The sequence below is a fragment of the Bufo gargarizans genome, chromosome 7 (assembly GCF_014858855.1).
Source record: "Bufo gargarizans isolate SCDJY-AF-19 chromosome 7, ASM1485885v1, whole genome shotgun sequence".
Taxonomy (NCBI): domain Eukaryota; kingdom Metazoa; phylum Chordata; class Amphibia; order Anura; family Bufonidae; genus Bufo; species Bufo gargarizans.
The window spans coordinates 137,098,609-137,125,406 of NC_058086.1; the positions used below are offsets into that span (position 1 = coordinate 137,098,609).

Consider the following 26,798-nt stretch of genomic DNA (forward strand, 5'->3'; position numbering starts at 1 on the left):
CACGCAGGAAGTGCTGAGGAGATGATGGCCACAGAATTTGCACAAGAGGTTGCCCTTGGCAATTTTAATTTTTAATCTTATTATGAAAAAATAAAAGCAACAATCTGATTGGTACCATAACTAAAGGAAGAGCTCCTAGATGAAGCCCACTACCTTGAGGCGCATTTAGACGTGCAGACAAATCGTTACAATTTAAACGCTAACGATTCATGTAGAATGATAGTTGTGTAGTGTAAATGTATGTAGTGACTGAATAATGGCACTGAAAACGCTCGTTCAAGGCTTGTTAATAATGTGCAAATGAATAAATTATTCTTTGTCATTATTGAATTGTGGTAATCTAAAGGTTTTGTGATCGATGTAAAAACAGGCGTTTTTTATGTAAATCACTGCTGTCTAAATATGATGAACAAAGTAAACGATCGCATGCGAACAAATTTGTACATAAAAATCTTTGCATGAAAATGCTTGTCTGTTTAAGGGTGCATTAACACGTCTGTAAGCGTTTTGTCGTCCGTAAATTGCGGATCCGCAAAACACGGACCACACATGGCCGGTATTATGATAAAAATGCTTATTCTTGTCTGTTCTTTTTTTTTTTTTTTTACGGGGCTGCGGAACAGAACAATGGAAGTGGACAGCACACAGTGTGCTGTTTGCATCTTTTGCAGCCCCATTGAAATGAATGTTTCCGCACCCGTCTCGCCAAATTACGAACCAGATGCGGACCGAGAAATACGGTCATGTGAATGGACCTTAAATGCGACTGCGTCTTTAAATGTCTAAACGATTATCTACTCATCTACATGCCCCTTTAGACATAATAGGGCATCCCATAAGTGCAGAAAACGGACACTTTCATACAAAGCGTGTGGCTACAGGGGCACAGAGATAGCAGTTACACTCAGGGCTTGATGCCAGAAATTGCCTAGATGCCACCCCTGAGAAAATGCCCGTATTATCAATGGCACATGCTATGTGTGAGGCTACCGCTAGTGTTGGGCGTGAATATTCGAATCGTGAATATTAATCGTGAAAATCGGCACTTTGAGAATTCACGAATATTTAGAATATAGTGCTATATATTCGTATTTTCGAATATTCTAGATTTTTTTTCATCTGAACCCATGATCCCTCCCTTCTTCTTGCTTGTGGGCCAATGAGAAGGCTGCATCGTCTTTGTCTGAGCTTAGCAACATCCCTAGCAACCAATAGGAAAGTTGCCTTCCCCTTACTATATAGGAAACTCCCCAGAAGCCATTTTCTGTAGTTTTATTGAGTGTCATTGCTGTGCTCTGTGCTTTACTGTTTAATTACATTAGATAGATAGTTAGACGAAGCCAGTCGGCGAAACGCGTTGGGTAATTGACGACAATGGGATGGGTTTTTGGCTGGAAGATCTCTTCTATGAATTGTGAACCGTTTTGATAATTTTTATCTCTTTGGTACTTGCGGCACATGGCACTATATGCACTCTTACTGTCCGGGTACCCCTATAGGCATTGTCCTCCAGGGAGACTTTAGTCGGACACCTTTTCATTGTTGCTGTGATGCTTTTGCTGCATATATCTTTGTCTAATCATGTTCATAGATCACTTGCTCCCTTTATATGATTAACTCATTGTTAGCCCCCGTTTTGTAAATGTCGGTGCAGGTGCTGTGTAATAACTCTCATGTGGCCCTAATAGGTTGTATTAATAGGTTTGATACATTAGATAGTTAGATAGATAGTTAGTGGGAGATAGTCAGTGTAGGTTAGATAGTGATGTAGTGTAGCTGTTGCAGTGCAGGGTGTTAGGTAGTGTAACTGCTGCCCATACATACATGCAGACCTGCTGAAATGTGAAGTTTCATGTATTGCACCAAAATATTCAGATCATTAATGCCAATTAGCGCAATAGTGAATATATTGGAGCACTCTAACTGCATATCAAGCCATTTTTAATGTTCTGCCGTGCCAACCATTTTCTCCAGTCTCAGGAAACTTCTAGCAGCTTGAAAAATTTATCAAAAGTGACCCACTACTGTATTGCACTCGTGTTAGGCTACTTTCACACTGGCGTTTTGGCTTTCCGTTTGTGAGATCCGTTCAGGGCTCTCACAAGCGGTCCAAAACGGATCAGTTTTGCCCTAATGCATTCTGAATGGAAAAGGATCCGCTCAGAATGCATCAGTTTGCCTCCGTTCCGTCTCCATTCTGCTTTGGTGTCCGTCTGACGAAACTGAGCCAAAACGTAAGTCAATGAGGACGGATCTGTTTTCTATGACACAATCTGGCACAATAGAAAAGTGACCCATCCTCCATTGACTTCCAATGGTGTTCAAAACGGATACGTTTTGGCTATGTTAAAGATAATACAAATGGATCCGTTCTGAACGGATGCAGATGGTTGTATTATCTGAATGGGTCTGTCTGTGCACCAAACGCGAGTGTGAAAGTAGCCTTACGCAAATATTACATTGCCGATTTTCGCAATCAAGAAAATAATCGCGGATTCTCGAATTCGTGAATATATGATGAATATTCTACAAAATATTTGCGAAATATTGCAAATTCGAATATTGCCCCCTGCCGCTCATCACTAGCTACCGCCACAGATTTTGCACTGGTGTCTAGGAGCCTCAGGTTTCACCACTACTTCACGCATAGGTTGTCTCCTGTTTTCCTGAAGATACGATGATATGCAGCTGCTGATGACATTGTTAATCACTATCCTGATAACGTGTAGATACTGTGGAGTGCATACTGCAGATGTAAGATCACAGCACAGTGGGCACCACTGTGCCAACATCTGAAGCCTCAGTAGATCACAGGCAGCCGAGTATTTAGTGCAGTAGGATAGTGGAGCACAAAGCCCTCACAGACCCCAGAACTGTAAAAAAGGCTCACACTGTGCACAAAAAAACACCCCAGATAACAAATATCACAAGGAACATGACGTCTGTGCCATGGTTAATAGCCAGATTACACAGCACCGGCTCAGGTCTTGTTTGTAATACCAATATCCCACAGAGCAGAGCTAGATTGCACATAAATATTCATTTCAGATGTAGCAGAGGTGGATGTTGATGTTGTTTCTTAAAGGGGTCGTCTCACTTCAGCAAGTGACATTCATTGTGTAGAGTAAGCTAATACAAGACACTTACTAATGTATTGTGATTGTCCATATTGCTTCCTTTGCTGGCTGGATTCATTTTTCCATCACATTATACACTGCTTGTTCCCATGGTTACAACCACCCTGTAATGCAGCAGCAGTGGCCAGGAAAAAGCACTAGCCTATGTGTGCCCCCACGGCCCCGGCCACCAGAGAGGCCAGAGATTTTTCCTATAGTGTGCAAGCACGGCCACTGCTGCTGCATTACAGGGTGGTCGTAACCATGGGAACAAGCAGTGTATAATGTGATGGAAAAATCAAGCCAGCAAAGAAGGCAATATGGATACTAACAATACATTAGGAAGTGGCCCGTATTATCTCCCTGTACATGATAAATGCCATTTGCTGAAGTGAGACGACCCCTTTAATTCTTTGGGACTACATCAGTTAATAAAACAGTTTAGCATGAAAATCCTGTATATAGGTAATGAACGGACAATGTATATCCATTAGATGAACTATAATTCATTGATTTTGTGACACACTCCTATTTCCAGAACGTTTCCCCCCAAAGTGAACAGAGGGCAGCCACACATGTGCAGCCAACCTCCATCAATTTCTTTGGGCGTTCCAAGAATAGCCGGGCACTGGCTCATCTATTTCCGACCATGCCATAGAGGTCAATAGGAGGAAGTATAGGATATGCCAACTATCATTAGAATGGGACCCCAAATGGAGTTCCTAAAATAACTTAATGCTGGCCCATAGAGGTGAATGGAGCATTAACTGAACTTTAGTGCTGCACTCTCCATTCATTTCTATGGAACTTCCGAAAATAGCTGTGTTCTCACTTGACTATTTTTGGAATTCTCATAGAAATGAATGGATGCTGTGCATGCGCAGTGTGCTGTCCTTCACTGTACATAGGTGCGGATCCCAGAAGTGGGACCTGTACCTCTCTGATATTGGTAGCATATCCTAGCGAGATGCCTCCAATGTCTGAGATGATAAAACCCTATTATATATAATTATAACATTGTAACTTTCCTGTAGTAAGATCATAGATGTATGTGGGACTATAGAACATAAACTACTCTTACGCATAGCAACGCAAATGTGTTAAGCTGGATTTACACGGGCCGACTGAGCTTCCGAGCGTTCCTTCCCGACAGTCCGCTGCTCAGTGCATTTACATGCAGTGATCTCCTTCACTGTATGAGTGGTCACTATTGCTATCCCTCGTCCTCATACAGAATCATGGTTTCTGAGCAACAGATCGCTGTTGAGACCACACACGATCTGATGCCCAGAAGCCATGATCGGTGATGCCTGCATGAACGCCAGGATCACCCGATGAACGAGCGTTTCGCTCATTCATCGGGCGATCGGCAGCACAATTACATGGGCAGATTGTTGGGAACGACTGTTGGCAGGAACAGTCATTACCGCTAATCTGCCCGATTCTCGGGCCGTGTAAATGCACCTTTATGGTTAAAAACAAAGAAAATGTTTGAATGTCAGTAAGTCTTACACATGATTATATAACAGCTAAAAAAGACAGAGAGATTGTGGGGTTAATCCAGAACACAAGTTCACATGTCAGAGAAACATCATAAACTCATCGCCCAGAGACTGACTCATCTCAAGTCAATTATCCCCGGCCATATAACTCAGCATTAGACGACAATTTTAGTGATGTGCGTTAAAAAGTCTAACAGCAACTGATATCAGACTATAAATTGATTTCAATCATGAGATGTAATGATATGAAGTACAGTCTGATATGCTCTCTGTATATTGCCCATCTAAAATATCTTCCAGCCATCTTCTAGCCCTATACCGTCTTCAGAATTTATTTATCATCCTAAATTTTGCAGGAAAATCATCAACCAACTCACCATTACGGTTCATGCAGAGGGCCGTATATATTTTGCAGTCTGCAAAAAATGGATCCACAAAAAATATGGATGACGTCTGTGTGCATTCAGTATTTTGCGGAACAGAACAGCTGGCCCCTAATAGAGCAGTTCTATCCTTGTCCGTAATGCAAACAATAATAGGACATGTTCTATTCTATTGCGTAATGGACATACAGAAACGGAATGCACACAGAGTAACTTCCGGTTTTTTTGCAGACCCATTGAAAGGAATAGTTCTGCAAAAAAACGGAACAGAGTATGTTTATAGAGGTCAGTTGGAGTAATGTGTCCATAGTCCTATTCTTCATGTATATGTGTGACCTCCTCCTCTCTTGTTAGGTTAGATAATAAAGTGTTCTTCTGTAACATGAAACCCATTTGATGACCACATTACATGAAACTAGTTTATTCCAATTAGGGACTATGAAGATCAATCCAGCTGGTACTAATGGCCTGAGGTGTAGCTAGGAAAAAGGGTCTGTTGGGCATGTCCCACGGGTGTTGGGTGCAAAGGGGAAAGAAACAAGCTACTCTGTTCGATGCCAGGGTATAGAGATACAGTGCTAGTGAAGGTCTTACTATTCGTCTGTTATTGGCATATGCACACCTGGGTCACAGTTCGAGTTGGCCCATCTTCCTCTACCATGGATGGTCTGAATGTAAACCCTCAAGAGACACCATAATGCTGCCTAACAACGCAACTAGCCTCAGGGCCATGTCACACTAGCAATCATGCACCAGGAGGAGGGACCATCATTTTTCCATAGAAATAGGTTCCATTTTAATCTCCCCCATTAAGGACCAACTGTACTCGACGTATGTTCAGTCCTTTTATATGGTTATGAAAAGACAGTGACACTAGTCCTTCTACCTTTTCAGAACTCTTTCTGAAAGTGCTTGACAAAGAACATTTCTATTACTACAGAAGATAGAAAGGATCCTCTTTTTTTCCCTCGGCAAATCCAGTTTTATTGCACTGTGAAAGACATTTGGTAACTTACTGGCAGGAATATATCTCCTTAGACATTTTTATGAGGCTCTGCGTGAACACTAAGTTAGCGGAATGTGGTCCTGTCTGAATCTTACATATAAAGGATACATGGGCTTGACAGCACAGAAGCATCATTTTGCACATGGGAAGCTTAAAAAGATACTTGTGTAGCATGCAGCAACTCTGCAAGAGGAATTCACAGTTCAGACAAAAACCCGTCTGTGGGTATAGTATTGCAAAGGTGGTATAAGGAAAATCAGTAGTCACAGACTGCCACCCTTAAAACGTAGCCTTTATTATGTACCATTAAAACCCCAAATAATGAAATATAGAAAAAATGAAGAAAATCATAAATTGAAATAAATTGATACTTAGCGTTCTGGGACATAGGTAGGGAGGTATGGGCCAGATATGTTATACTATGGGCTCTAACCCTATAGCTGGTCCTATATCTTATATGCCCTGCCTATAAAAGGAATAGCCGCCCTGATAGGGGCGATCCCATTTCATTTTAGCTACTCATCAGTGTAGTGACGGTTCTCTTGGTCAGCATATATTATCACATAGCTGTATCCCATATTCAGGGCCATCCCAGGGCGCTCAGGAGGTTCCTGATACGGGATCGGCCCATGCCTCATGCACACGACCGTTCTGTTTTTTGCGGTCCGCAAAAAACGGAACCCGCTAGTGTGCCTTCCACAATTTGCGGAACGGAACGGGTGGCCCATTGTAGAAATGCCTATTCTTGTCTGCAAGAATAGGACATGTTCTATTTTTTTTTTGCGGGGCCACAGAACGGAGCAACGGATGTGGACAGCACACGGAGTGCTGTCCGCTTCTTTTGCAGACCCATTGAAGTGAATGGGTCCGCATACGAGCCGCCAAAACGGCGGCTCGGATGCGGAACCAAACAATGGCCATGTGCCTTACATGGACAAGTATAGGACATGTTTCATTAGTTTTCATTAGTTTTGGAACCGTGGAATAGATAAGGGCCCCATAGAAGTGAATGGGTCAGCATCTAATCCGCAAAAAAAGGGTACACAATTTTGCGGATAGCATATGGCCGTCTGAATGAGCCCTTAAACAAATTAGACTCCAGTATAATGTATTCCACTTACACTGATACATTGTAGCAAAATATCAGATCAGCAGAGAGACTGGGAACATATCGGAAGACGGATGCTACCTGAACAGCGAGCCGCATGAAATCCCAATAGGGTCCCTGGTTACAAACAGCTAGCCAAGCATACTTTAAAAACAAAACAAATTGGGCATGGGGAGAAGAGTCATCTGGGCAGCTCCCTGACGACTTCTACCCCCCTGCACCAATAGGGAGATACCTATTAGTCAAGCCGATTCAGCAGAAGCCGATGGAGAGACACCCAGATGTTCTCCCTGTGCTTGTCTAGCTTTTAAGTTATGTTACACTAGTTGTTTGTAACCAGGGAGCCTGATGGGATTTCTCTTCGGGCAGTATGAATCTCCTGACAGGTTCCCTTTAAAGAGGTTTTATGAGAATGAAGGGGGGGGGGGGATATTTGGCAACCTGGCCAGACCTGTAAATGGAAACTTACTACTACCTGCACCTTCTCATCTCAGCCTACGATGATGCTCCATGGTGCACCCTCGCTGAAAACATCAGTTTTTAGGCCTCCTGCTGGCCGCGGAGGTGACCAGCTCCCCTTCTGTCGCGACCAGGGGCATAGCTATACGGGAAGCAGGGGAAGCGGTTGCTTTGGGGTCCTGACCCAGAAGGGGCCCATCCAGGAGGAGGAGGAAATAAAGGATTTGGTCAGGGCCCCCTCAACAGTATTACACAATGAAATTATATACAGTGACAGTGTAGAAAACGGATGGCCTGGTCTGATAGTTGCGAAAAACTTACTGAGGGAGGGGGTCCCCATTCAAAAATTTGCTGTGGGGCCCAGTCATTTTTAACTACTCCACTGGTCGCGACAAATGGTCACATGACGCAATGGCATCCGGTCACTGCTACACCCAGTGATTAGCTGCAGGAGGCATAAAACCAGATGCTTTCAGCGAGGGAGCGCAGCAGAGCATCACAGGCTTGGAGGAGAAGGAGCTGGGCGCCAGTGCCAGAAAGCAGGTAAGAAAGCTTCCCTTTACAGGTCCGGCCAAGTCGGGGGCGGTTGCACAACACCTTTAAGCTCCCAGAGGATTGTCTATACTGTAGACAATTTTAACAAATGCTCAGCTCTGAGAGGTATTAGCACCGTACGTGAGTGACTGTGTAAATATATGTATGTGTGTTCTTTCTCATTCAGGGACATCAAAGGTATTGAAAAAATAAAAATCGTTTATAAATGTGCAAACACGCAACAGATAAAGAAAATTCTCAAGAGGCTTAAGTGACAAAATAAACAATTTTTCCTTTCTAAAGCTTTTTAATCTTAGGATTCTACCATTTAACCAACTTATCACTTTCTTGTGGACGTTTGGATGCCACAGGTAGGCTACGGACCTACTGCAGATGATTTCATGTGCAAAGCGTTCTCTGCTTACTTCTGCCCTGCTGCACTGAGTGGATTAAACCTCATCAGGAAGGAATGTTACAGGACAGGAATACAGGAAAAATACTCGTCTGAGACCTGTAAATTTCATCTCTGGGAAACTCATTACTTCGCCCTTCTTTCTGCAGCTCAGAGCTTGAGTACCCTTCTGTGCCAGATCCGAGACGGTCAAAAAAATACACTAGACGTGATCAAATTAACACCTTCTCCGCCAGGAAACTACACAATCCCTATCAAGAAAACAAAAGTTAACCTGTACCTTTCTGACACAGTTCTCAAAGAGTTTATGTCCCTTCTTAGGATTATCATTGTAGTGTGGGAACCATTATATTGAGGCAGATACTATCTGCATAAGGTTCTTCTTATTGCAACTTTTTGGAGATTTTCACACCGCAATTGCATGCACCTCCATTATGTTACATTTATTATGGTTAGATGGTTAGAGATGAGCAAAGTTTTGAAAAATTTGATTCGCTCCGAATTAATTAGTCACAAATTGCTACAAATCAGATATACTCAGGCCACTCTGCCTTAGGGTATGGCCATGCGGAGCGGCCATGCTGCTAGCGGGTTGTGGCCATGAGACAGTGAATAACCCTAAGTAGTGAATAGTTAGCCCGCAGTTGCCTTTCATTTAATGAGGACCGCACTGTATAGTCCGTTTTCATTGTTAATGGCCATGCGGCACCTTTACTCAGGGGCTGTTGCTGGTATGGGGTTTGGCTGGTTAGGTGGGGGCACAATATACAGATTATCACTGTTCTTGCCTACAATCTCCTGCAGGTTATTTGACAGTAAACACAAAATATTAATCAGGTCTGGCATATCCACTTCTCCAACCCCAAAGCTCTACTGCCCTACAGGTGGGAGCCCTTCTTCTGCCATCTGCTTTTTCTCCTTTTCCACATTATCCTCTAACATTGATGGGAATATGTCATCAGGAACATCCAGCTCCACCTCTCTCTGAATCTTGCTGACTTTTCAAGGACATGGAGACTTTGAAGGAAGATTTGGAAGAAGTAAAGCCAGCAAAAGATGAGGATGGTCATCATTAAGACCTGGGCCCCCTAATGGGTGCAGACTGGATGGTATTGGTTGGAATGCTGGCAGTGGAATAATAAAGGCTTCCATCTTATTGGTATTGAATTACATTCACGGCTGATGTAGGAATAAATAAATAAAACTTACGCAGAATAAATATCCCTGCACACTCCCTGCAGTTTCCCTGCAGTCTCCCTGCACTCTCCCTACAATCTCCCTCTCCAATATTCTTCTACTAATTATTTTCAGCAACACTGTCCCTAATGCATTAGCGTTGTCATGTCTCTGACTATGCTTAGCTCACAGGAAAATGGAAGAGGTTTTTATAGGGCTGTAACATTTCATGGGATAGCTATATGCGGATTGGCTGGCTACACAGGATTTTGGGTAGTCGCACATTCTTGGGCTTCTTATTTTATTTGTAAGATGTGCAGCCGCCATTTTAGGAAAAACTGATTAGTTATCGCAAAGCACAAGGAAATTTGGATTTATTGCGAATCAAAGTTTTCCTAAACTTCGGACTGAATTCTGCTTCCACTGTTTTGCTTCACTCAACACTAATTATGGTCCTCTGAGTATATGGCTCAGTGTACAAGTTTATTTTTCACTTTTTATTTAATTTTTGCCTCTGTGTAACCCTAGCCCGAGTTTACATATTTTGTTTCAATGATCAAGTCCCAAAACTACTTCACTGGGATTATTATAACAGTTTAAAGGAAATCTCCACAATTACACACCATAGTTACTACACTGTAATATGTGTTGTTTTATTCTCTGCTTTCGGATACTAGAATGTGGTGAATTGTGGGAGCTGATATGGCATTCCTATGGAGGTCTTGAGATAGCATCTGGAGGATGCAAAATGTCCACAGGCCATCTGCTATGCGCCTTCTGTGTGCTTTCTGCATGTCTATCTGTAAAGAATAAATCAAGGCAACTGGACTTACTGTAGATTTCTTGAAAACGTTTCACTCATTCTTCCAACGAGCTTTCTCAATTCTGAGAAAATCTGCAGTAAGTCCAGTTGCCTTGATTTATTCTTTACAGATATACCATGACCTGGATAAATGAGAACCTTCACAGACTTTCTGCATGTCTGTTCCACAAATGATCTAACATGTCCTATTCTTGGCGCAAATTGCGGTCCACTGACCCACTGAAGTCAATGGGCCAGCAAAAAATGTGGATGCAACACAGACGGTGTCCATATTTTGCGGATCCAAAATTTGTGGACAGCAAACTGTATGCAGTCATAGGCATGAACCATAATGTTGTAAAGTAAGCCAGCCTTGAGTTGGCAAAAGGAAACGTATATAAGTTCAAGCAAGATGCGTTGATCTATCACATAGTGAGCGCCACTGTGATCATTTTGGTGCATCTCCTGCCACGTCTGAATTTATTAAGTCTAAATAAGAAAACAGAATAAGCTTCATTTATCAAATTCAGACAATCTGCCTTGTTGCCCATAGCAACCAATGGCAGTTCAGCTTCCATTTAACCTAAACAGGTTACAACATGAAAGCTGAGCTCTGATTGGATGTGTTGGCAACAAGGCCAGTTTCTCCTATAGACATGACTGTCACCTCAGAGTTGTAAAGCAGATGAATTTGCTGTGATCAGTTCCATTAGCAATATGAGCAAATGATGGCACAATGGGTTTATAGTTCTTACTTTCATAATTAAAGCTGTGTCTGGAGAAGCTGGATATCAGACAATATTGCTGCCACTACATTTCCTGTGGATTTTATCATTCAGCTTTCCTAAGGGAATTAATAGCAAATCTGCTAGCAGTAAATGATTTCAACTGTTGAAACATACTATTCAGAGGTCTAGAAAAGCCAGCACCAACCCTGTGGTCCCCATCATGGTGGTCAAAGTCAATTCTTTGTCACCCAACATTACCAATACAGCGAGGTCAGTCATGGCCCTCACCTGGGTTGAATTTCCTTTAAAGAGCAAAAAAAAGGCCACTTTGTGTGCCATCAAGCTTCATTATTATAGGATTTAATGAGTACTGTGTAATGCTTTATCTGCCCTTTGGAGGCGCAGCCTGAAAACAAAATGCTTTAAACTGGATTTCCTGACCACAGACCATCGATGGGTTCCCCAGTTGCAGGACATGGTGTGATCAACATTTTGTTGGGGGACCCTTCTAGCAAAGAAAGTTTGTGTAAAGTGGAAAAACTTATTAATCACAATTTTCTGTGACTTATTAAATGAAGGCTGCTGTCTTTCTACGTGTATTATGAATTATACCAGTTGCATGATTTCCTCAGAATAGAGTGAAAAAAAGTTAAGCTGGAAGTTGTATAGTCTTAAAAAACTGAAAAAAATATATATAAAATCACGGGTGTTTAAATGGCTGTACATTTATCACTTCCATTTGCTTTTGAAGAGTATCTGTCGGACTGTTTGTACAAGCCGTTGTGGCCTCCTGCATGATGCATGGATGAAATGAGTCCCATCTGGTGACTGCTCTGCATTCAGGAGCCATGCCACAGTCAGACATTTCTGATCCTCATAAACCTACGCTATAAACACCCGGATGGAGGCATTTGGATGTCAGATTACAATAGTCTTATAAGGAATCCGGCAGATGTCTGCGTTTCTTCCTTCACAGTCAGCACAATGACAGACGACACCATTACTATTAGTTTGTTCAAGTCAGTTGAATGTACATTCATTTTCTGACATGTAGTAGTTGAGATTTTGCTTACAATCATTTATGTACTTCCTCCTACGTGATATCTGGCCTTTAAATGCCTAGATGAATATTCAATGTTCATTTGCTTATTTTCACTCTACCATTTCATTCTGTAATAGGCTCTCATTTTACCAACAAGTCAAGAAGCTGCTAACCTGCATCAACACGAAGCCTCTGGACATTTCCTTTCACGGTCAACTATCATGCTCAAGCAAATTTCTCAGACTTTCTCAGATATTTTAAGGGGTTGTCTTAAATACAAGCACTATCCATAAGTCCTATTAGGGCTCAAGAACCTCATATAGGGGAGAGACCCCTCTAACAGCTAGAATGGAAAACTGCTTTGTAAGATTCATCTTAATAGTCCACATGTAGCGCTATATTATGGAGAAGCCACTGTAGGGAAAATGTCAGCAGAGAATTGTCAGCAGTTTACCAATGTGTAAGGAGCCGGATCATGTGAAATTTGTAGCCCATTTTGTAGTCACAGTACCTCTCTCTTACTAAATTATAAATAAATACAATGACAAGTTTTCCTGAAATTCCTGTGTGTGACTAGTATATCGTTGATCACCGCTCACTTCGGGCGGTAATTTCCCTGTGTAAAAGGATCCTTCATATAGTACCTCTTTGTTTGCCAGTTAGAAACCAAAACCATAATTGGCTTATAGCAACAATAAATAGTGTTAAGGAAGGGTAGCAGAAATATAAATGGCAGGGGTGTAATAATATGGGGACACATAGGTAGCCACAGTACCCAGGTCATTGTGCCTAAGGGATCTCAACTTCTTCCACCCCCTGAAAATATCGTAAATTGTACATGGTAGGTGCGGGCAAATTTACGCTGGAGCACAGGAGCTTTAAAGAGGAGATTATATTTACTCGCTTGGTACCAACACCCTACAGCCCCACCAATCAGTTGTTCCAGAGTACTGTTTGGTTGATGGAGCTGGTCAGGACCGGACTGGGAACTTAAATTGGCCCTGGGAAAAATAAAGGCGGCCCCATGTTGTAGGAGGGTCCAAATTGATGGAAGACAGGCCCAGCAATACCTTAGTGCAGCACAAAATACCGCCCCAGCAGAACAAAATACCACAGTGCAACACAAAACAGTGCATACCCTGGTGCAGTATTCAACTGAGGGTGGTGATACTGTTGAATTTAGGAGGGGATCTGCATCTGCCAGCCAAGTGCATAAGTACCTGTTGCTCCTAGCATTAATTATTGCAAAGAGCATTAGACTGTTATGCAGCCAGCCTGCGGCTGTGAGGAGGGCTCGGTCGGCCCTCTGGGCATCAGCCCACCTGGAAATTTCCCTGTTGGGTCTATGGCTAGTCTGCCCCTGGAGCTGGTAACTGCCTCGCTTCTCCCATTGAAGTACAAGGTGTTAGACCACACCAATCAGATATTGATTGCCTATACTGAGGGTAGGCTATCAATATTAGGCCGAATGCACAAGGCCGTGTTCCGCGTCCGAAAGCGGTCGGTGGTATGCCGGGCTGGATTCCTGTTCATAGCAGGAGCGCACGACGTCATTGGTTGCTATGACGCCGTGCGCTTCATGCCGCCGCTGCTGTACAGTAATACACTATACGAGAGTATTACTGTACAGCAGCGGCGGCATGAAGCGCACAGCGTCATGGCAACCAATGATGCCATGCGCTCCTGCTCTGAACAGGAATCCAGCCCGGCATACCACGGACCGCTCGCAGCCGCGGAACACGGCCATGTGCATTCGGCCTTAAAATGCTAATAACTGGCATACAATAAATAGGGACCTAGTGCAAGTTTTATATCAGGGACTTCAAGAGGAGATGTTAAAATGGTACCTTAATCAATTCATCACAATCAGCAAAATTAATTTGCCTATATTGTTTACATTGCAGAAGAGAGGAGAAAGTAACCAATCCATATACAGTCATGTGAAAAAATTAGGACACCCTTTGAAAGCATGTGGTTTTTTGTAACATTTTTAATAAAAGGTTATTTCATCTCCGTTTCAACAATACAGAGAGATTAAAGTAATCCAACTAAACAAAGAAAACTGAAGAAAAGTCTTTTCAAGATCTTCTGTAAATGTCATTCTACAAAAATGCCTATTCTAACTGAGGAAAAAGATAGGACACCCTCACATGTATTCCCTCTTAAATTGGCTCAGATCTCACACAGGTATATCACACCAGGTGCACATAATTAGTAGATCGTTACTCTGCATGTTGAATGAGGCTTGCCCTATTTAAACCTCAGACATTTAGTTTGGTGTGCTCCTGACTGTTGAAGTGAGAGTGAGCACCATGGTGAGAGCAAAAGAGCTGTCAGAGGACTTCAGAAAAAAGATTGTAGCAGCCTATGAGTCTGGGAAGGGATTTAAAAAGATCTCAAAAGATTTTGAAATCAGTCATTACACTGTCCGGAAGATAGTCTACAAGTGGAGGGCTTTCAAAACAACTGCCAACATGCCCAGGACTAGTCGCCCCAGCAAGTTCACCCCAAGAGCAGACCGCAAGATGCTAAAAGAGGTCTCCAAAAACCCTAAAGTGTCATCTCGAGAACTACAGCAGGCTCTGGCTACTGTTGATGTAGAAGTACATGCCTCTACAATCAGAAAGAGACTGTACAAGTTTAACTTGCATGGGAGGTGTGCAAGGAGGAAACCTTTGCTTTCCAAGAGAAACATCGAGGCCAGACTGACATTTGCCAGAGATAAAGTTGACAAAGACCAGGACTTCTGGAATAATGTTCTTTGGACAGATGAGTCCAAAATTGAATTATTTGGACACAACAGCAGAGGACATGTTTGGCGTAAACCAAACACAGCATTCCAAGAAAAGAACCTCATACCAACTGTGAAGCATGGAGGTGGAAGTGTCATGGTTTGGGGCTGCTTTGCTGCAGCAGGACCTGGTCAGCTCACCATCATAGAATCCACGATGAATTCTACTGTGTATCAGAAGGTGCTTGAAGAACATGTGAGACCATCAGTTAGAAAATTAAAGCTGAAGCGGAACTGGACCATGCAACATGACAATGACCCAAAACATACTAGTAAATCAACCAAAGATTGGCTGAAAAAGAAGAAATGGAGAGTCCTGGAATGGCCAAGTCAAAGTCCAGATTTGAATCCCATTGAGATGCTGTGGGGTGACTTGAAAAGGGCTGTACGTGCAAGAAACCCCTCAAACATCTCACAGCTGAAAAAGTTCTGCATTGAGGAGTGGGATAAAATTTCCTCAGACCGATGTCGAAGACTGGTAGATGGCTACAAGAACCGTCTCACTGCAGTTATTTCAGCCAAAGGAGGTAACACTCGCTATTAGGGGCAAGGGTGTCCTATCTTTTTCCTCAGTTAGAATAGGCATTTTTGTAGAATGACATTTACAGAAGATCTTGAAAAGACTTTTCTTCAGTTTTCTTTGTTTAGTTGGATTACTTTAATCTCTCTGTATTGTTGAAACGGAGATGAAATAACCTTTTATTAAAAATGTTACAAAAAACCACATGCTTTCAAAGGGTGTCCTAATTTTTTCACATGACTGTATGCCAAAAGTGTCCGTATGCTAAAACTGTTATAAAATATGGCTTGACCTTTCTTCCCAAAGTTGAAACACATCGTAGGAGTTCTTTGCTTCCTCTGTGATTCCTTTCCACTATGGAGCCATTACTCTTTGTGCAGCGCTCTCAAGGCTCAAATTACTGGCTGAAACAACTTCACTGATTTCTTCAGAGAAATGACCCTGGTACTCCACATTAGAGCACAGAAATTGTCTTTGTTTCATTTGCACCAGTGCAATCAGTATCAAAGCATGCAATAGTCATATAAAAAGGCTCTGTCGTTATATAAAAACTGCTATTAATTTGAAAGGTGTATGAAATATTTTAAGATTCACGCCTGGGAAAATATGTTGCCATCAGCAGCTTCTTCTAGTGATATTGGCTCACCGCCGGGAAGGGTGGATGGGACTGTCTAAGAAGGGTTTCTCCCGACAGAGAAAAGCTCCTTTGAGTAAAGACTTAGTAGTCAGAAATGCTTGAGCAGCGCTTGTACTTTACTATGTGTGTTGTACTTGCTGTCATCTTTTAAGATTTTAAAGTTGTCTGGAGTACTGGCCTATGCTCCTGGCTTTCACTTCTAGCTATAGCATCTGGATTCAGTGAGATGTTTCTCACCTCGTCTTTTGACTATTTTTCCTGATGAGGAACGCTTGAGTTAATATCATGTATTTGATGGGTCAAGAGAAACTGTCCTTGTATTCATTATTTTGAGCAAATGGTACCCAACGGAACCACAATTCAAGGGATAAAATTTAGTAGAACTTCGGAGAGTAGTCAGTTAAATCAATAAGCCAAGCAACTAGTTTAAAATGATGTAAAGTCAATAAGATTAAATAAAATGACTCCAAAAGGGTAGGAACCAGCAGTAATTTTAGGAAATAGAACTGATATCTGCTCTTGAAATAGGGTTTAAATTAAGAAAACAGCTTGTAAAAAAGAAAAACTGAAGTGCAAACACAGCTTTTAATCACACCATTTCCGGGATTGTGTCACTATAAGTAATCCACAGAAGCATGAACAACCCACGTCTTGTTCTCACTTCAAGGAAGGGAGTTGACAGCCATCTTTCAGCACTGCCCAAAGTCAGCAAACTGTTGTATGGGTAACTGGCTGTAGCCGAAAGTTTCATTTCATATCATATCAGTTACAAAGAGGCAAAGTCAACAGAGAAAGGAATGTTGCTTGATAGTTAAAAGTGGGCTGAAGAGTAGTCTTAACACTGAAAGAGATCAGTTAACACCTAAATCTAGTCATCTGACATGGCTTGATCTTTTAAGTAAAAGAAATCACATTTGTAGATATGTTAGCGATAACATTTCTCTGAAGCTGCAAATGATTTAAGAATGTTCAAAAGGAAACACTAGATCAGCGAGTAGTTAGCAGCTGGTGTACTACCATAGTTAGTTTGATATACCAAAGAAGTACACATGTACGTTGCCTTGATGTAGAATTTGGCAATGCATAACTTGATCAACTATATGCTAGTGGTTTTGAGAACAAGAAAAAACTTTTTACATGTTGTAATTCCTCAGTGTTGAGGTTTCTTGTAGGGTTACAGTCCCCTAGATAGTATCTCATTAGCAGTAACTGGAGCCCAGGTGAGGTCAGTGACAATTGTTTGTCATATTTGTAGAATAATACTTCCCTCACATTATTAACTAATGATAATCCTTTTATTAACCATACATTCACTGCCCGAGACCTCCAGAGATTCATACATTAACCCCTTTACTGTCCTAGACAATCAGAGATACTGAAATCAATCCCCTCACTACCCTAGACCTCAATATATACAGACAATAACTCTTCTACATCCCTAGACCACCTCGGAATTCTGGCATTAACACCATCATCAGCTTAGACCATTAGGAAAATGGACAACCCTAGACAACCATGAATACTGACTTAAAGAGGACCTTTCACTCGTATACAAACTGAAAACTAACTCTATCTGTGGGCAGAGCGGCGCCCAGGGGTCCCCCTGCACTTACTAGTATGCCTGGGCGCCGCTCCGTTCGCCCGGTATAGGCTCCGGTGTCTCAGCTCCGTCTGTTGTACTGGACTGATTTTTTGTAGGAGGCGTGTCCCTTGCTGCAGCACTGGCCAATCGCAGCACACAGCTCATAGCCAGTCTATGAGCTGTGTGCTGCGATTGGCCAGCACTGCTGCAAGGGACACGCCTCCTACAAAAAATCAGTCCAATACAACAGATGGAGCCGAGACACCGGAGCCTATACCGGGCGAACGGAGCGGCGCCCAGGCATACTAGTAAGTGCAGGGGGACCCCTGGGCGCCGCTCTGCCCACAGATAGAGTTAGTTTTTAGTTTGTATACCAGTGAAAGGTCCTCTTTAAAACCCTTTTTTTGCTGTTTTATTAACCTAAAAGCCACAAGGGATGCTTTCACTAACGTATTCACTGCCCTAGATTACCAGGAATACATTTAGCCCTTTACTACCCTAAACCACCAAGGATGTAGACAATACCCCATACCTGATTGAAGTTTACTACTATTTGCCCAGATGCTTTTTGGTCTTGAACATCACACTGCATTTTAGATAATTATTTGGGAGTTGTACATTACTATTTAGCAGATATGTGTCACGGTGGGGAGTGGGGGACCCACCGTACAATGTAAAGGGAAAAGGGATAGCTGCTAGGCCAGGACACCAGGATCAGGGAGCAGATCACCTCCTAAAGCGTCCCTAATCCTCACCCTAACTCTTCACCGTATGAGTGGACCTGGATGGTAGGACGGCTTATACCCTGGATACCTGAGGCCCTGAGTCGCCCTGAGAATCCCTCACAAAGGAGCTGAGGAGAGGTGCCCTGTTCTTCCAGGACACGGAAGAAGAGGAGTCTCAAAAGAACTAGAAGCAGGGAAAGATTAAGACCATATGCAGAAACTGGATCGGCAGGTAAGAACACAAAAAAACACACTTACCTGCCGCTGCCACCATGACTGGAACCCGTGCATACGTACCGGAGCCCTAACACCAAATAGGACGCCGTACCAGCAACTCACACAGGCATCCAGCACACTATACTCAGCCAGGACCCCCATGAATGGCAGCCCCAGGCTGCGCTGCATACAGGCTTGTGGTTCACCCCTCCGGGAAACCAACCCCCTTCCGGAAGATATAACACACAGGGGAAATGTCAAGCAACCATGCTGGAAGATATCACCAAACATACCAGACATGGAACACCAAGCTAGATATTACAACACACAAAATCATAACCCCACACCAAACATACAACACATGTAAGGGGGGGAAGACATCGCTGGAGACCTCGTTGTCCCGCTAGGAGGCCCTCACTCTGGGAGATAAAACATGAAGACCAGGAGCATAACTCCAGCAAACACTATGGCTGGAGTACCACTGACTCCTGGCCTCTAGCCACAGGTAAGTTGAAGCACCTAGTGACCACACCCAACAAGGTGGTTAACCCCTTCAGCACCGGACAGAGGAGGAAACAACTTAAAGGGGAAGTGCACACACATAAAAAGCTACACTTTGCCGCAAGAAACAACATGCAAGGCAACCATGTCACGGCGCACACCACAAAGGCCGTGACACTGCCCCCGCATGTTGACACAGCAACACGTTGCCACAGGCAACAGCAAGCGTGGGAAAGTGTCACAGCACACACCAAAGGCCATGACAATATGGTTCTGTATTGCCTGGCTTAGAGCTAAAGGCACCCATATCCTTAACTGTCTCGCAAACTAGCTACAAAGACTTTCCAGAAACATTAGGTATGAACAGAGCCTGAGGCACATTTTTGAAATTGATGAAATACTAAATGTCAGAATAGCTGAAAATAAAGAGCTTGGATATAGCAGACTTCTCCTAGATTTGAGAACAGGTGAGAGATGTGTGTGAGGGTGTGTGTGGGGGGGTGGGGGGTATAGAAGATGACACGTTGTCAGTTAAAATGACAAGTGAAGCAGGGAGGAGAAGAGTCTATGACTGAATGACTTCAGTGTAGACAGTTGTAATGGTATTTTTCTCATTGGAGTGAACCATGAGGAGCCACTATCAATTATCAGAAAAAATTTCATGTGACTATTTGTATAAAATTGTGTACACAACATACCGATTCAGCTCCATGACACCAACGCTAAAAGTCTCTGACCATAGTTTTTTTTCATGGTATGTCTGAGAAATTGATAAAAGTAGAATCTTCAGACTTTTAATATTGATGATGGCGCGCGCCTCCCCTGGGTGCCAGGTTTAAGACCCCCACAGATCTGATATTGATGACCTATCCTGAGGATAGGTCATCAATATTAAAAGTCCGGAGAACGCATTTAAATATTTAGTAGACCAGGGATGGTCAACTTGCCATAGGGAATCTTTCATCTTCAGCAGGCCCTAATAAGTATAGTAATACAGTACATGTATAGAACACTTACTGCTGACACTGGATCAGTAATTTGTACGTTGAGACTCATCCTCCATTCCTTCGCTGTGCATCCACTAACTAGCTATGGAATGCATTGAAGGTACTCCTGTACATGTGCACATAATGGATAGGATTCCATCATGGCTGGTTTGTTGGCACATAGCAGGGGAATGGAGCAAAGTAACATACACATTTCTGATCTGGATCAAGCAGCAGATCTACACATGTATTACTGTACTTAATAGGGCTTGCCTGAGATTAACTAAAATGGGCTGCCATTCCATTAAAAGGAAGTACATCAAATTCAGCCAAGAGGTAGACACACATACATACTGTATATGACTTTTTAACACAACTGAACTATATTAGTTTTGGGCATTTTACTCCATAGATTGCATTTAGCTAACAACGGATTAAGAAGATGAAGAAACAGAAAAATAAAGAAAACAAGATCCAAGACAGAGCTTCTATGTTCTGGCAAAAAAAGAAAAATGGAAAAAACACAAATGAAAGGTATGAATGCCATACACAGGTGTACATTATAATTAGGGTTGAGCGAATTAGAGTATACAAAGTGGACTTCGATCTGAATTTGAGGGAAAATTCAATTCACAGCAAAGCCAAATTTCCTCGTGCTTTGTGGTAACAAATCAATTTTCCCTCATCCATTTGAGTGCAAAGAGGCTGCCGCAGCCATCTTGATTGAAGCTACCACGCGAAATCTCGTGCGAGGTGACGTATGATGTCACCACGCTGACCAGCATGATGACGTCATCACGCATGGCGCAAGATTTTGCGCAGGATCTGCAATCAAGATGGCTGTGGCGGCCTCTTCACACTCAGATGGATAAGGTGAGTATTATTTTTTTAACCCCTCAAAGCCCTCACTATTATTCTCAGATGCCGTGATGAACATGGCATCTGAGGGGTTCAATGATGGGAGACAATCACCATTCCCCATCATTGTGCCTGCTACTTACAAAGAAATTCACTTTGTGACAAAGTAATTCGTCACAAAGCAAATTTATTTGAGAAATTTGATTAAGCAGCTGAATCGAATTTTTATAAACTTCGCTCATCTCTAATTATAATAATACATACTTCACAGCTGCAGGAGATGGTCAATCATGTACAACGGTATACAACAGCATACGAAAAAACAGACCTGTACCAACTGACTTCGTCTGTCCCTTTAACCCCGTGCACCTCTACTGGTGACAACTACAAATACTCCTGTGACCTAATGGAACCAGCACTATTGTCACATTATTTAGGAAGAACATGCCCGTGGCAGCGAAAGTAATTATGCAGATTTTCTGCACAGATTTTCATGCGGACTTTGCTGCATTTCAGCACCAAAATCCTCACGGAAAATCCATGCATAATACAAACTATTGGGGTCATTTATCAAACTGGTGTAAAGTAGAACTGGCTTAGTTGCCCATAGAAACCAATAAGATTCCCCCTTTCATTTTCCTAAGGAGCTGTCAAAAAGGAAAGGTGGAATCTGATTGGTTGCTACTACTAGAGGCAACTAAGCCAGTTCTACTTGATTCCAGTTTGATAAATGACCCCCTGTGTACATGTGGCTTTATGGCTATCTTTACATGACATATGCATTACTTGGTATGCAGGTTATCCGTGAACACCCAGAAAAGTTCCAATGTGCAACATGTCCATTATATTAACATGACAGAGGCCAAAAGAGTGTCCTTTTGGCCTGTGTTCAGCTGGTATTGTATATATGCCTGTATACCTCAAGAAAATGGCCACTATGGAATAGCATAGTAGTGGACTATACTATTCCCTACAATGATATCCAGTAAAAAAATAAAAAATAAAGAAGAAGTATAAGCTAAATGTATACATCTTTTTTTCCAATGGAGCCATATGGGTGACAGATGCCGCTGTATGGCATTTGTTCAATGTCTGTGCCGAAAAAAGCTAAACATAAGTAAGTATGGCACACGGTTATATAGTAGCGTGTGAAGTATGCCAACCATTATGAGCACTGCTTCTCTTACCTCAAACACCTCTTCGTCCAGGATGCGGGTCCCAAACACAGCGATGCCGGTGGTGTCCAGGACAGGTCTGTCGCTTCTCGGAAGGGCTTTAGTGATCTTTTTTTTGCAGTCCACAATCATTGTGACTGTATTCTTTTCAACACTGATTGCAATTCGATGCCACCTATATGAATGAATAAAACATTGTAACATAAGGTCTGACATGTATCCATTGGGTCAGCCAGCCGGTCTGCATCTATATAACATTACTGGAATACAGGTTACCATAAACAGCATTTTTGTACTCTACTTGTAGCTTGTTGTACAGGGAAACAAGATTGAATTTTCAATTTTCTGTGATCGTGCACTGTTGTTTTCTGGTTGAACGTTATATAAAGAGGGTGAGCAGGTTGGTATGGCTATGGAAAAGCAGGAGGAGAGAAGGGATGTGCACACTGCACGTGCCGTCTCCTCAACCAGATGATCGGTGGGGGTGCGGGCTGTTGGACCACCGCCGATCTGATATTGATGAACTATCCAGAGGAAGCCAAAACCAGGAGTGAAGTCAAAATAGAGAAGAAGTTATATTTCTCCTTTATACTTTATCTCCTTTTATTAACTACTCCTGATTTTGGCTTCCAAAACTGCATCAGTACACCTGACCGTGTGGCCGTACCCTTACTATGTTAGGGCTCACGCACATGAACAAATTTTTTTCTGTGTTCTTTGCAGGTTTTTTTGCAGCCTATATGCCGAACCATTCACTTCAATAGAACCTCACAAAAAAAAGGAAATACATTCCGTGTCTGTATGTCCGCATGTCCATTCCTCGAAAAAATAGAACATGTCCTATTATTGTCCGCATTACGGACAGGTGTTCTATTAGGGGCCAGACATTCTGTTCATCAAAATGCAAAATGCACACGGCCGGTATTTGTGTTTAGCAGATCCGCAATTTGTAGACTGCAAAACATCCAATGGTCGTGTGCATGAGCCCTTACACTGCAGATTTTCTGAACAAACAACCATGTGGAAAATCCATGCCTTTGCATATACCCTAAGGCTATAGTCACACGATAAGGTTTCTGCATCAATTTTTGGTGGCCAAAACCAGATGTGAGAAGTTGCATCTGTCCTTTCTACCTTCTCTCCATTTATGATCTACTCCTGATTTTGGCTTCCAAAACTGCATTCAGAAACCTGACCATGTGGCCGAACCCTGAAGTGGAAAAGTTTTCTAATCACTTGCGAGATTGACCTAGATTGCCAAAACAGCATGATTAAATGTTTTATGCAAGTTGTCACTTTGTAGAAGACATCATAGACATCATAGTGTATCTGCACAGCTGAGCTTCTTGGCACAGACATAAGAGGGCTTTTAAATCAAAACACAAACAATTTAACAAGAAAAAAGCTTATTTTAGGGAACAGTGGGAAGCACACATTGGTCCAGCCTAATTAAAATTAAGGATTTTAATTCCATTTCATTCCAAGTTCTTCAACATTCAAACCACATTATCACAAACACATTGCTTTGTCTGTTACATTCATGGACTGCTTCAGATGCCCATAAACCAACAACTGTAAGGCAGCTTTCACATGGCAATGCTTAGGTCAGTATTTGTCTTCTGTATTTTTAAGCCAAAAACAAGAATAGAATCTACAGAGAAAGATATTAAGGAAAGATTTGTACCACTTCTGTTTTTAGACCCACTCCTGGTTGTGGCTTACAAACACTGATGCAAAATATTGTCCAAAAGATTGCCATGTGAAAGCGGCCTTAGACTTCATTCACATTTGCACTGAAGGTGCTGTTAATATTATGTCAACAAGTTAATGAAAACACTGCAGATTTGAAATCCACACCACATATCAAGTTATCCGCTACCAGGGGCGGACTGGGAACTTAAAGTGGTCCTGGAAAAAATCCTAAGGGACCTTTCACACGGGCAAGTTTTCCGTGCAGGTGCAATGCGTGACGTGAACGCATTGCACTCGCACGAAATCCTGACCCATTTATTTCAATGGGGCTGTGCACATGAGAGATGTTTTTCACGCGTCACTTATGCGTTGCGTGAAAATCGCAGCATGTTGTATATTGTGCTGTTTTCATGCAACGCAGGCCCCATAAAAGTGAATGGGCGGTGTGAAAATCACATTGAATCCGCAAGCAAGTGTGGATGCAATGCGATTTTCATGGATGGTTACTAAGGAGATGATAATAAATAGGGATGAGGTCCATTCACTTTATTATTTTCCATTATAACATGGTTAGAATGGAAAATAATATACATTCTTTAATACAGAATGCTAAGTAAAATGTCTCTTGAGGGTTAAAAAATTATGAAAAAATTACTCACCTCATCCACTTGATCACGCAGTCGTTATCGTCTTCTTTTGTTCTTCTTGCAGGACCTGTAAAAGGACCTGCACTGACGTCATCGCGCTCACCACGCGGTGAGCGCAGTGACGTCAGCGCAGGTCCTGAAGAATGAAGATAGAAGGATATTCTATCTTCATTCATCAGAACCTGCGCTGACGTCATCGAAGACATCAGCGCAGGTCCTTTTGCAGGTCCTGCAAGAAGAAGAAAGAAGACGATAACGACTGCGCGATCAAGTGGATGAGTTGAGTACTTTTTTTTATTATTTTTTAACCCTCAAGAGACATTTTACTTAGCATTCTGTATTAAAGAATGCTATTATTTTCCATTATAACCATGTTGAAATGGAAACATTATAGCGCATGAAGGGGATTAAAGTTCGTTTTTCAAGATTAGAAACATACTGCTGGCTACTTTAAGGTAATGCTGGTGGTTTGGAAGACTTTTTTAGGTGATAGTTTCATTTAAAAAATTCCCCTCTTGATAAATTTCCCCCCTCCCTCAATTGTATTAACTAATTTGAATTATACTTACTTTCCATCTGCAACATTAACAGTGCTAAAAATGGGGTAGTCCTCGGGTGCAGGTTTTCCATTCTGATCTTCATAAAGGAAGACAGGGGACCTGCCGACCTCCACTCCCAATTGCTGCACACCTTTTTGACTGTATAAAGATAGGATGAATGTCTGCAGGCCCTTCTTGGGCTTAACTGTGATCAGGATTGAGAAATCCTTTGGGAATGCTCCCCCTAAAAAAGAATTACAAGATCAGTAAAGCTCGGAATATATAGTCAGAACCAGTTTGATAAAACTCCCATATATTCTTTTTTAAGGAAACATACCATAAGACATTAAGATTTCCCTGACTCCACAGGAACACTTGTTATATTACTTTAAATGACATGTGAATTAACTTAACTATTGTTTATTGCAGGTCGGCTTCTCGATACACTTTCCCCTGCAATCTAACAGGGAGCAGCCCCACTTTACAATAATTGGAGGATGAGACAGTCGTGTCCTTTCGTTATGTTACTAAAATATTCTCTCTGCCTTAAGCAAATTCGACTGCAGACTGCAACATATTTTCCACTGAATATGTCCATCATGAATGGACATATCTCAGGTGTTTTACAGAAGAACCTGTCTTAACAAGTAAGATTCTTCTAACAGTTTCACATTAAAATTACCTAAAGGGATTTTCCAGTTGTCTAATACTGATGACCTTTCCTCAGGATAGGTCATCAATACCTGATTGGTGGTGGTCCGACACCTGGGACCTCTGCCATTCAGCTGTTTGAACAGGCTGTGGTGCTCTGGTGGGCATTGCAGCCTCCTCACAACTTACCAAGCACGGCACTGTCCATTCGATAGCTGATGTGCTAGGTAATGCAGCTCAGGCACTTTCACTTGAATGAGACTGAGCTGCGTCTAGGCCATGTGACTGATGAAAGTTGTGCCTGGGCCTAGGTGAACAAAAAGGCTGATCGGCTGATCTGACATTGATGACCAATCCTGACAATAGGTCATCAATATTAATCACCCGGACAACCCCTTAAATATATTTAATAGAAGTAAAATAATACAATGATGGAGTTATTATGTATCAGTGATGTTCCTACTTGTCAGGAACTTTCAAAGCTATTGAGAAAAGCAGGAAGACAATCCTCTTATTGATGTTAGATAAGTACTATCCTCAGTGATAATTTGTCAGTGTATTAAGTGGAATTATATGTGTGCCAGAATGGTCTATATGGGTGCAATGCCTGCAATTATAAAGAGAAGATATATAAATGTATAAACAAACACATGTTACTGAATCTTTTTCCAAAACAAACCATATATCACACTGCTCAGCTTCTCCTGCTCTATAACATGCTGTCTGATATGTACTGTTGCTCAGTGCTTCTCTGACTGGCACACTGTTCTCTCTGCAGTAGTTACGCCCCCAACACCTCTCCTCTCTGGAGCAAGTCCTGTTAAACATTACAGAGAAAAGCATGCAACAGAAAATGATAAATACAGGAAGTTCTGCAAGTCAACATCCTCCCAGGATGCACTGATGCTGAAAAAGGGGGAAGGAAAGTGCTGACATGAAAAAAAGTATATGAGGCAAAAAAAAAAGTGTTTGGGATACTCTGGGAGACAAAAAAAATTCAGCAGAATAAA

The 26,798-nt window shown here is 42.2% G+C and overlaps 1 protein-coding gene across 1 annotated transcript in view; it reads right to left on the reverse strand.

The window, feature by feature from the left end:
* COL11A1 (collagen type XI alpha 1 chain) overlaps nt 1-26,798 on the reverse strand; it is a 191,275-nt gene that overhangs the window by 127,754 nt on the left and 36,723 nt on the right. The window contains exons 3-4 of the mRNA XM_044300667.1: nt 25,168-25,381; nt 22,272-22,434 (exon numbers count right to left, since the gene is read on the reverse strand). Coding sequence (XP_044156602.1) covers nt 22,272-22,434; nt 25,168-25,381 — 377 coding nt within the window. The remainder of the gene's footprint in view (nt 1-22,271; nt 22,435-25,167; nt 25,382-26,798) is intronic.